Source organism: Anser cygnoides, chromosome 3 (assembly GCF_040182565.1).
Source record: "Anser cygnoides isolate HZ-2024a breed goose chromosome 3, Taihu_goose_T2T_genome, whole genome shotgun sequence".
NCBI classification, from domain to species: Eukaryota; Metazoa; Chordata; class Aves; order Anseriformes; family Anatidae; genus Anser; species Anser cygnoides.
In genome coordinates, this window is record NC_089875.1 from 33,770,480 (window position 1) to 33,781,693 (window position 11,214).

Consider the following 11,214-nt stretch of genomic DNA (forward strand, 5'->3'; position numbering starts at 1 on the left):
GCGAAGAGGGGAATGGGAATGGGAATGGGAATGGGAATGGGAATGGGAATGGGAATGGGAATGGGAATGGGAATGGGAATGGGAATGGGATGGGTGTTTTACCCTCCACACTTAGCCAGCTGCATTTGAGCTGGCATCTGAAGTGCCTACCACTGCAAACCCTGCTGGAAGCGCATGCTAATGTCTATGTGCTTGGAAATAAATGTGGAGATGTTAACCCGGCCATTTTGAAGGTACCACTGCTTGTTTTCAGCAAATGATTCAACACCTGCTTGCATCCAGCTCCACAACTGACTGCAATACTTGGGCCATGTAGTCTCTGCGATATTTTTTTTTTTTTCAAAAGCAAGATCTTAGAGGCCCTGAAGATGTGCTCCCAGAAATACAATGGTTAGTGTGGGGCCAGCTTTCGGGAAGGGCTTTGCCATGGCTCTGGCATCCCCCCTGATTAAACATCAGCTTGAATCCCAGGCTGCCTCATACTCCTCTCCAGAGTTGGAGAGACAGCATCAGGCCACTCCTACATTGCTGCTCAAGTCTAGCTGCACATCACTGAAAGTCACGAAGTAGGCCTCAAGATCTTGATTCTTTTTTTAATCCAAATGCCTTCCCATTTGCTGTCTCGTAGTGAAGCCTTTGGGGTAATCTCAGATCGCATTTGTAACCTCTTCTTCACAACCAGGAGATATATTTTAACCGAGAGGCGGTGCAGCTCCCCAAAAATGCCAGCTATCTGGGGACTCGCAGGAATATCACGAGAGCTGGCAACAGCATTATGCGTGCTCCCACAGGGCACGCGCTGGCTGGGCTTGTGATGTACCCGCTGCCGAGCACATCAGCATTTTGAAAGAGCAAAAGCCGCATTTCAGCCTGGAAAGCTACTGGCGAATACCAAAACGCTCGGGTCTGAGGAAGGGGGAAAATGAGACGCATGTTTACATCCCTTTGTACGATGTGTGCAGCCACTGTTTTGCTCAGGATCGGGTCCCTGCCGTACTCTGCAAGAGGGGGCTTGTTAGCAGGAGGGAAAAAGAGCAGGAAAAAAAAGAGAGAGGTGGGCGTGAAGCAGAGGGACCGAGGTCTGCTTGCCCTCAGGGGAGTTCCCGGATTTGCTCGCCTCCCCCTGTGACCCGCCTGCAGGTGACTGCCCCAAAATTAGGGCCTGGAAGCAAACCAGCTTCGGGAGCTGACAGCACACCCTCGGCAAGTTGTTACTGGTGAGACGTAGAGTGCAAATGGGCAACAGCAAAACACCCGCGTGTGGCTCTGGTACCTGACCGTGCCAGCAGCACCGTGTGCCCCCCGTTGCTGCAGGGGCCTCCCCGGGGGGGCTCCACGCGTGACCGCAGCGTGGGGTCCCCACGGGCGACGCCCGGAGGTGCCGGACGGGCTGGGGGCGATGTCTTTGGGTTACCCGGGTGCCAGAGTCCCGCCCCGGAGCCGTGGCCGCCGCTGCCCCGGATACACATCCGTGACCAGGCAACAGTGGCCGTGTCCCTGGCAGCGGGTGGCAGGTGAGGGGCTCTCGGGGGGCCGTGATGCCCGGAGACCCCACCAGTGTGAGCTGGGCGATGTGGCTGGTGGGGGCCGGGGGCTGGGAGGCGGCTGGCTGCGTGCCGTGCCTCCCGGAGTGCAGACGCCTTCCCGGGTCCCCGGGGTGAGGCGAGCGAGACAGCCGCAGGGGGTGCGGGGGTGATGCTCGGTCCCTAAAGGGCTTTTCCTGCCGCTGAAGCCCCTCAGGGGGCAGGGGTCTGGCGTGCTGACGGTCATCCAGGACCGCGGTGTTGGCCCTCAGCACCAGCTGGAGGGCGGTGGCGACATGAGCCATTTTCCCAAGTGGCTGGCTGGCCTAATTCTGCCTGATATCCATTTACAGACAAATTTCATTATGCTTGAAGCTAAATGGATTCCTCGTCTGGCATCCTTTTTTTTTTTTCTTCTTCTTTTTTTCTTTACTTAAGGCCCACTGCAGAGAGGCAGTGTGCGATACGCTGCCCTAATGGATCCTTTGCATCAGCCTAATGCCAGGGAGCAGTGCTGGTGGCATCAGCAGCCTTCACCAGCACTAGGCCCCCAGGCCAACATCTCCCTCTGCCCACAGCACAGAGGCAGGGACGCCTGCAGGACAGCCAGCATTTTCAGAGTGCTGCAGCAATGATGTGAGAGCTTCCCCACTTTTTGTGTGGCCTGAGCTTCGGGGTGAATGCCACTGCAGCTGCAGGCATAGCCGTACTCGGGATGAATTTCCCCCACATCCCCACACTCTCCAGTAAACACGGTCTGTACTGTCACCACACATCATCGACCGCCACGCTGCTGGTAGGAGGCACCAGCCAGAGGTCACCGCTTCCCACACGACTCCTGATCAGGCTCTCTAGGCTTTGGAGTGAATCTAAAGAGCAGAGAAATTTAGGTTTCAGCAGATGTCCCATCTCCAGATCAGAGGAGGTGTAAGTGAAATGTTGGTTTGCCGTTTAAATACATGCTCAGCATCCCAGCTATGAGGATGGGCTCGATGAGCCTCCTGCAGCCCAGGCGAGGGGACGCAGCCACGGTCAGAAAAGCCGTCAGAAGCCCCAGTTAGCTGTGAGTGGCCCGGGGGGCAGAGTGACACAGATGCTTTTTGAGTGGGATGAAGGGCTGAGCAAGGAGAAAGCATTTCTCCCAGTCACCTCTCCTCTGCCAGTGTTGGCTGTGCTGTGCCTTTCTGCTGAAGCCCAGCAAGCACCATGAGCTGGGTTTTCAGCTGGGTTGAGGAGGTCAGAGGAAGGACTCCCAGCTCTCTCATTTGCACGTGGTCCATTCCTTCTCCTCCCACACCCACCCTTCTTCAGACTAGGCTCCCTTTTTCTACAGCTTTTGCTTTTGCCATCTTTGTAGCAGTGCCTGCCAGGAAATTCAGCTCCCCTTGGCACCTGTGTCCTCCTGCTTTGCATCAGAGGATGCCCTGCTGCTGCTCTCTCCCTCACCCCATCTCCTGACTCTCATCCCGAAATGGGTCCTCTCTTCCTGGACCTGCTACAAGCGTATTTGAAGAAGCCTTTGCGGACACATTTGCTGCAGTACAATGTGGATCATTTTGTTTCTGACATCTAGCTCTTGGCATTTCGCAGATCTCCTCTCCTCCCCTTTTGCAGGTTCCTTTGCAGGCCCTTCCTTACGTCTCTTTTGGAGGGGAAAGGAGCAGAGGCAGGCAAGCTCACAAAGCCTTACAGAGCTTTCGGAGAAAGAGGGACTCATGCTAACTGTGGCACTGCTCCTGAGGTTGGGGTGGGAAGCAGCAAATGGGAAAACTTGGTCTGGGAAAGCTCTGCAGAGCTAATAGAGATGGGCATCCTGCCTTCTGGTCCAGGCTGGTTCTCTTAGCTCATATCTGCTTAGTGTGGGTCTGGAGAGGTCTGACCCATCTCGTCAGTTAATGGATGTTTGGAAAGAGTTCAGCTGGAGAATAATTGAGCAAAGCAGAAAAAATGAATGCACTTATAGTAAGCATCTGCCTGTGAAGAGCCATGAGGGCAGGCACACTGGATCAAACCGGGGGGTGATCTGGCCCAGTGTCCCTCTCTGACAGCAGCCGGTTCCCCCAGAGGAGTGGAAAACGGATGCAAGTACATGTGTTTGTTTCCACCTGCACTCTCCCACCTCCAACCATTTTCAGACTCTGACAGGTGTTGTTTCTGGGCATTGAATCATTTCCAAAGGGTTTTTCTTCCCTGTACTTGTCCTGGAGCCTCCACAGGCTGTCAGCATCCGCAGCATCCTGCAGCAAGGAATTCCCCAGCTTAACCGTAGGCGGCGTGAAGAACCACCTTTTTCCCTTTGTTTTAAACCCAGCTCCTGCCAGCTTCATCTATTTATTTTATTGGAAAAGACAGTGAGCTATCAATTCCTGTCCATCCTCTTCAACAGCACACTGAATTAACACCCCCCTATTATCTGTTTATTACGTGCAGTGTTTAGAGACCTCTTTGTGCAAGGCAGTGTATGAAGATAAGGGTAAATAATAGTTGCTTTGCTGCAGTGCCTCCAGTGCGAGCAGAGGAAGCGGAAGAAGGGCAGGGGGAAACTGCAGGACAGAAGAGCTGTGTGAGCAGGGCACCCTTACAGCCGGTCTCTTTCCAAGGCTGCCTTTTTCTCTTTCAGGCAGCCCAGGCGGAAAACGTGGTGGCCTTCTCCTGACCGCAAGCAATTTCCCTCGTGCTTCCCGTGAAGGAGACGTGGCTGGTGAGCGGGATGCAGCAGGCGGTGGCTGCTGGCAGGAGCAGGCCCGTTCCCTCGCTGCGGCGCTCCCAGGGCAGGCTCACCGCCGACTCCTTCTGCGTACACCGCATCATCGAGGACCCCGAGTGGTCCCTCGCCGCCGTCCCCCGGCTCACCGAGCTCTGCCTCCAGCACATCGTCCACAATTTCACCCGTAAGCGGGAGGGAGAGCTTCTCCCCCGGGGTGTGTGGGAGCGGAGGGCCAGCAAGGCACAGAGGCAGCCGGAAGGCACAGTGTGGTACCCAGCCCAAAGGAGCAGTGGGGGAAATACCTCCCCAGGCAGCTGGTTAGACAAAATGTTTAGTTGCTAAGTATGTACTTGCATGCTCCTGGGATGGCTTTCGCCCTCCGGGCTGCTATCCAGGACACGGCTGCCCTATCCTTGTCCCGTATTTTCTTCTTCCTTCCATGCTCTGCTGGCCTCGCTCCCCTCAGCTGCGAGCAGGGCTACGAGGTCTCTGGTCCCTTCTCGTGGGTCACACACGGGCCTGGTTCCCGGCACAGGGATGGAGTCCCTGTCGTGCTGAGTGCTCTGCAAGGGGTGCAGAAACGGGCCCTGCTCCCAGGCGCCTCCGAACACACGTGGTGCTCACGGCGTCAGGCTTCCTCCACAGCTTTTGGTGGCGATGGGACAGGCTGCACCCTCAGGCAGGGAATGTGCTTTCGAAGCAGGTGGACGGGTGAAGCATAGTAAAACGTAAAAAGCACATCTCATCTGGGAACGGGCTGGGAGGGGGAGAGAAAGGGCCTAGCCGTCACTCAGCGGAGCAGCAGCAAAGCCCAAAGGTAGGCCCAAAGATGTGTCCACACGGGGGCTGTAAAACAGTGTGGTGCCTGGGGGGGCCGAGCTCACAGACCTCATGGTCCTACCAGCCTGATCAGTCAGTCCGATGCCAAATGCGATCCAGAGGGAAGCTATCCTGCTTCTGCCGGTACCTGTCCCACCGCTGGTTGTGCTGTGGGACTTTGCAGAGAAAGTCCTGCAGTGCCAGCTGTGGGACATGGAGAAGAGACTCTAGGAGGAGCCTGTGGTAGGACTCTGGGTGTCCTTAGGAAGGGAATGCCACAGAGAGAGAGAAAATGTAAGACTAACCCCACTTTGTGCCTCAAAATCTGATTCCCCATGTGCAGATAGGCACACGGGTAAGACAGACACCTGACTTCAAATAAAAAGGCATGAGGACTTGCATGAAAAGCACGCAGGTAACTCAGTTCTCAAATATCCTTTAATATGTTTAGGAACCAAAGGGAGAAAATTCAGCAACTGGCAAGCCGAGTTCCTCCGTCACTGTAAGCCTGGCGCAGCTCTGTTGGCAGCAGAAGTCCTGCTCTGAATATCAACCGCATTAAAACCAAATTTAAACCGGGAGCCAAGTTTCTGGTGCAGTTCCCAAATATTATGAGGGTAAACCCAATTACACTCATGCTTTGTTATAAAAGTTAGAAATCCTACACAAAAATGAGTCATTTTCTGCCCGCTTAGCTCACTGCACCAGCTGATAGCAAGTGAGAGGGGAGCCACTATCAGCAGCTGGGGGTCTGGGCAGAACCACAGGGCCAGCCCGACTTCCTACAGCCCAGACCAACCTCTCCTCCTCTCCTTTCCCTCCAGAGAACCCTATTTTAGACCATCTTCTGCCTCAGCACCAAAGGAAGGTGCTTGACAGGCTCCCCACTGGCCTTCCGCTCGCGGTCACTGCCAACCTAGTAAGTGACAAGGACTACTGGAAGCGGTGCTGCACCGAGCGCTGGCAAGTGTGTGACATCTCCAGCTATGGGGGCAGCTGGAAACGGATGTTCTTCGAACGTCACCTGGAGAACATCCTGAAAAGTTTTGTCCCCAACACCACGGACCCCAACCAGGTTCTGGAGCTCATCCCGCTCTGCAAAGACTATGTGCGGAAACTGGAGGTTGATCAGTTCCTGCCGCCGCTGAAGGTGGATCCAAAGGAGGAGGCAGATGACATCTCTGATTCAGGGAGCGATCTGGGGTTTGGCGAGGTCCCCATGCATCACTACGACCTGGGAGCCCTCGTTACTGCTCTCCCTTACCTTGAAGAGCTTCATCTTACTTACGGCGTGAAGGACTGCGGCATGAACTTCGAGTGGAACCTCTTTAAGTTCACCTACCAGGACTGCTGTAACCTGGCTGATGCCGTGAAGAAGTGTCACAAATTGAAGGTAATATATCCCAAAATAAATCTTTCTTCCTCAGCTCAATCTTCAGATTCCCTTTGGAGGGGGAGGAGGGGGAGAAACCCTAGGCTCAGTCTTCCCTGCTGGCAGCATCCTTCCCTTTGCAAGTTCCTGTCTGGCCAAGTGAAGAGAGGTTAACTCACTGGCCTACTGCTGAGCATCTCTTTCTGTTTATGCTCTTGGTAGAAGACATTGCCAGAGGGTAAAAACCATATTTGCTCCCTCAAAGCTTGTTCCCTGTAGCCCAAGAGAAAGCAACACTCCTGCTTTAACTCCGTATGTGGTTCTGGGAGAGAAGAGAGGAGAAAGCCAGAGAGTTTTTCATAGGGACAGGTTTTGGCTCAGTAAATAAATCTTGACATACCCCAGAGACCTCCAGGAAGAGCATGGGGAAATATTCACATAGAGTGAGGGGGCTTTTTCTTTCTGGATGCTAACAAAACCCTCAGTTCTTTGACAATTGCAGTGCAGATATTTAGCCTCTCCTAAACGCCAACAGGCATCACTCACCAGAGCGAGCTGGCCGAACACTCTCTCCAAATTGACATGCTTTAGGAAATACTTTTCTGTGTGGCTTCCAGAAGGGAAATCACCTCTCACATGGCTATTGAGGTGCCCTGGCCACACAGAGCCTTGCCCTTAAGGAAGAGCACTGTGGGTTACCACCAGTGCATGTGCTCGTCTGGACAATCGGATTGTGATTGGGGGTGAATTTAGCTATTAGTCCCTGCAGAAATTTGGACAGCTTTCTCTCATTTAATTTTGCCCTATGTGTTAGAGATCCCACAGAGTCAAAGGAGAGGAATGGGAGTTTCCAAGAGATGAACCCTGGGACAGGCAGGGGACCTCAGTGTCGTGTCCTGCCCTCTCCACAATAAAAACACCTACTTTAGCCCACTGGCTAAAGGCGTCTAAAGCAAAGGGAGATGAATCTCATCTCTGGTGAGCCACAGGCTAGAGACCTTGTGCAAAGCTCTGTCCAAAGCACCTGCTTCAGTGTCCCTGTCCTTTACCCCACAGGTTTTCAAGCTGACACGCAGCAATGTTGATGACGACAAGACCAGGCTGCTGGTCCGCAGCTTGCTGGATCACCCCTCCTTGGTGGAGCTGAACTTGTCCCACAACCTCATCGGGGACACGGGGACACAAGCTGTCGGCAAGCTGATCAACCGCAGCAGATTAGAAACCCTGGATCTGTGTAACAACAAGATCCATCACGCGGGGGCTCAGGCCCTCGCCCAGGCCCTGGCTCAGAACTGCACCCTGACCTCCCTGAACCTGCGCCTCAACTACCTGGAGGACGAGGGCGGGGAGGCGATGGGCCGTGCCCTGCTGGCCAACACCACCCTGAAGTCCATCCACCTGGGCAGCAACATGCTGTCGGAGCCAAGCGCTGTGCTGTTCTCCCAGGTCCTTGCTCAGAACGCCACCCTGACCTGCATCAACTTGTCGTGCAACCACATAGGGCCGGTAAGAGAAACCCCCGCTCCCTGCAGCTGGACAGCCCGCGTGGCTGTGAGGTTTGATGCTGGGACACGGTCCCAACCTGCCCTCGGTGTCTCTGCTTGAGCAGGGGGTTGGAGCAGGTGACCTCCAGAGGTCCCTTCCCACCTCAGGCATCCTGTGATCGTGTGGTTCAGTTGTAAAGGAGATGCTGAGCCCGGTCTGCCTCAAAGCCACGGGGCAGAGGCATCCCCCACATTTCAACCTTGCTGGGATAACAATCAGCTGCAAGCAGTGAAGAGACTACAGCAGACAGCAAAAAGGAGAACATCTTCTTCTGTGGGGACACACACACATTTATCTCACTCATGTCTAGCTCTTCTCACGGGGCTCTCAGGCAGATGCTGGCTTCCAGGCTTCTGGGCAGAGAGGGATTTTCCCCACAGGAGACTGAAATCCAGGGAGTATGCCTGGGGAAATCACAGCCCCTTTACCCACGTGGGAGTAGTAAAAATGATAGGTGGCATAAGACGAGGGCCTTATTCATATCCTCTGTACTTCGGATCTGCTGTGCCATCTGTCATGCAGCAGCACACGGGCAGATTTTGCCCTCCCCAGAATCTCTCCTGTCCGTCATGAGGAGATTGTTAGAAAATTGGCTCTGTTGTTGAGCTCCTTTAATTCACCCCGCAGCTCTGGTGTGGTGTGCTAGGTCAAAAGTGTCATGTCTGGATGCTTCTTTATGGCTCCTGAGCCACAGGCTCACATTTTCTAGGCAGAGAAGCATCCACAAATCTTAGTGCATCCCTAAGAGCTGCAGTGTGCAACATGCCCACAAAGCAGACCAATTCTCTTCTGCTGATTAAAAAAGAGCTTTAGAAATCTGAAACTAGACAGCTAAATGCAATCATGCTGGCTTTTAAACTTTCTATGCTGCCTCAATTTTTCTCACTGTCACAATAAAGAAAGAGACAGCAAGACCAGCTGTCCCTGCTGGCAGGAATATTGGCATCAATATGTTTGACAACGGTTTTAAAAGGATTTGATGGCAGAAAACCTTTTGTGAGTCCTCATTTTTATGGTTCTGGACATGGATAACCATCTGAGTGTAACGATACAAGGGGACAAGTGTTGGAAAGGATAGCAGGATTTTTGCTTAGTAAATAATAACCTTTGTGCTTAGCATTTTCCATCTGATGAGCTCTCCTGGTACCCGTTTGTGAAGCTCTGTAGCACCCCAGGAAGTGGGCTGCTGTTTTCGTCTTTGTTTTGCATATGGGAAAATGGAGGTGTTCGCTAGGGATGCATCAAATCCTCTGTACCCCTTTAAAAAGAGGTTCCTCTCCTTTCTCACATTTTGTCCTTTTTAGCAAGAGGTCTAACAGGCAGGGTGCTGGGGAGAGGGGGCTGCCTGGATGGAGGCGATGGGGTCGGGACGTGCGTTGGGTACGTGAAAGAGAAGAGCTGTGGGAAAAAATGCCAAATTGTTGCATCCCTAAAGACCACATTTCAGGCAAGGGAAGGAAATGTACCAAGGCAAGCTGCCTCCCTAGAGTTCTCTACGTTGCATTGTCTGACCCCATGCAGGCTGGACTTGAGCTGCATGAGATGTTCCCCCCACAAAATCCATCCGTGCCATGGAAAAGGCACCGAGCAGGATGAGGAACAGCGCACCTAGTCGCACTGCCACGTGTCCCCACCCAGCAGGGAGCTGGGGACGGGGGGACAGGGTAGAGCAGAGACTCCTCGCAGGTTATCCTCTCCGTCCGTGCCATTAACCAGCCTGAGCTTGAGGACTCCTGACACGATACCCAGAGGGAGTCATTAGCACGTGTCGTATCGCTGAGCGCTGCATAAGGTTACGCTCCTTCCCTGTCCTTCTCTTGGGAGCAACGTTTCAGGCTTGGGTGAAGCCTCGCTCACTCTTGGGCTCCTTTCTTCAACCCGCTGCAGGACGGTGGCAAGCAGCTGCTGGAAGGGCTGGCGGGCAACAAGACGCTGACCGAGTTCGACCTCCGCCTGGCAGAGGTGGGCCAGGAGAGCGACTTCCTCATCGGGCAGATGCTGTGGGCCAACCGGCACGCCGCCCGCCTGGGACCTCAGCCGCAGCCACCAGCCGGGCCCCTCTGACCAGGAAGCCGCAGAAAGCTCCCCAGGTACCAGTTTTGCTCCCCGCGTGGGATCTGGGCCGACAAACCTCCCCTTGCACAAGTGGGGGCAGGAGGGCTTCCAGCAGAGCACCTGGGGTCGGCAATGCAGCCCCTGCACCCCCAGGGGAGGGCTCTGGGGCTGCTTCCCCAGCTGCCCACACATCCCTGCTGTCCCCCAGGGGTCAAAGCACCAGTGTGTCTCCGTGCAGAGGCATTCTGCTCCCCCCGAACAGGCAGCATTGCCTGGAGCTGGGAGAAAAGGTCGCGTGGTGGACACCACGGTACAGCCGCTGCCCGGGGCTGCCTTTAGCTGGCTGCAGGGTCTTCTGCTGTGACAGGACAGGGGGGCAGCCTCTGACAGTACCTGACAGTAGCAAAGACACTCACCTGCTCAGCCTCCTCTGGTTCTAAATATCTTGCTTTGTCCAAAGCCTCGTCCTAGGATGCCGTTTGTCATCCTTAATTTGCTGCAGAACGGCATCCACTCGCAGCGCTTCAGTGCTAGGATCAGCAGTGCTTTAGCGCTCCTTGGGAAGTCAGCCTGTCCTTCAGAGGCTTGGTTTTATTTGCATTTTTGAGAAAAACACTCCCCTTATGGCTGCCTTTCCCCCCTTTCAGCCCCTGCCCTCGGAGCGGCGCGGGGGCTCCGGCTCTCTCCCAGCTCTGACCACGACCCGTGCCCACAGACCCACCGCTGACAGCCGCCTCCGTGAATCATCTGAAACTTTTATTACACCGATTTGGTTTACAATCTTTGTACTTTGATATTTCCAACAAAAAAGGCAACATTGTGATATACTGTTTGTACATATAGAGAGAGACGGAGAGAGCTAGATCATATTGACATAGCTGAAAAGTAAAAACTGTTCCCAGTGCTCACAAGAGAATTTGTTCGCCACCTGCCCGCTTGTGCCTTGCTCTGCCTGACGGACATGGACACCGGTGGCTCTGCCACCCACAGCCACCCGCTTGATGGATCAGAAAGGATCGAGCACGAGGCTGTCACTGGCAGCAGCGGCCACACGAGGGATGCCCGTGTGGGTCACCCCAAAGCCCTTGCAGATCAGGGTAGCCCCCTTCCAAACCACTCATGGATGCTTCCAGGGGCTACGTCTGCAAGAAAATACAGCCAGTGGCAGCCGCTGCCAGTCCTTCCCACCCGGG

General features: G+C 54.4%; 1 protein-coding gene across 3 annotated transcripts; it reads left to right on the plus strand.

The window, feature by feature from the left end:
* Positions 1–1,398: 1,398 nt before the first annotated feature.
* Positions 1,399–11,209, plus strand: TCTE1 (t-complex-associated-testis-expressed 1). 3 transcript variants are annotated; one of them, XM_048080129.2, is made up of 6 exons: positions 1,399–1,514; positions 4,144–4,414; positions 5,874–6,442; positions 7,478–7,927; positions 9,854–10,056; positions 10,669–11,209. In XM_048080129.2, exons 2-5 carry the CDS (start codon positions 4,234–4,236, stop codon positions 10,028–10,030), a joined length of 1,377 nt encoding a protein of 458 aa, XP_047936086.2. In that variant the 5' UTR covers positions 1,399–1,514; positions 4,144–4,233; the 3' UTR covers positions 10,031–10,056; positions 10,669–11,209. The 3 variants fall into 3 exon arrangements, with proteins under 3 accessions (XP_047936086.2, XP_047936087.2, XP_013026480.3); XM_048080130.2 differs by having other exon boundaries at positions 1,505–1,559; XM_013171026.3 differs by lacking the exon at positions 1,399–1,514 and adding an exon at positions 1,544–1,657.
* The last annotated feature ends 5 nt before the right edge of the window (positions 11,210–11,214 follow it).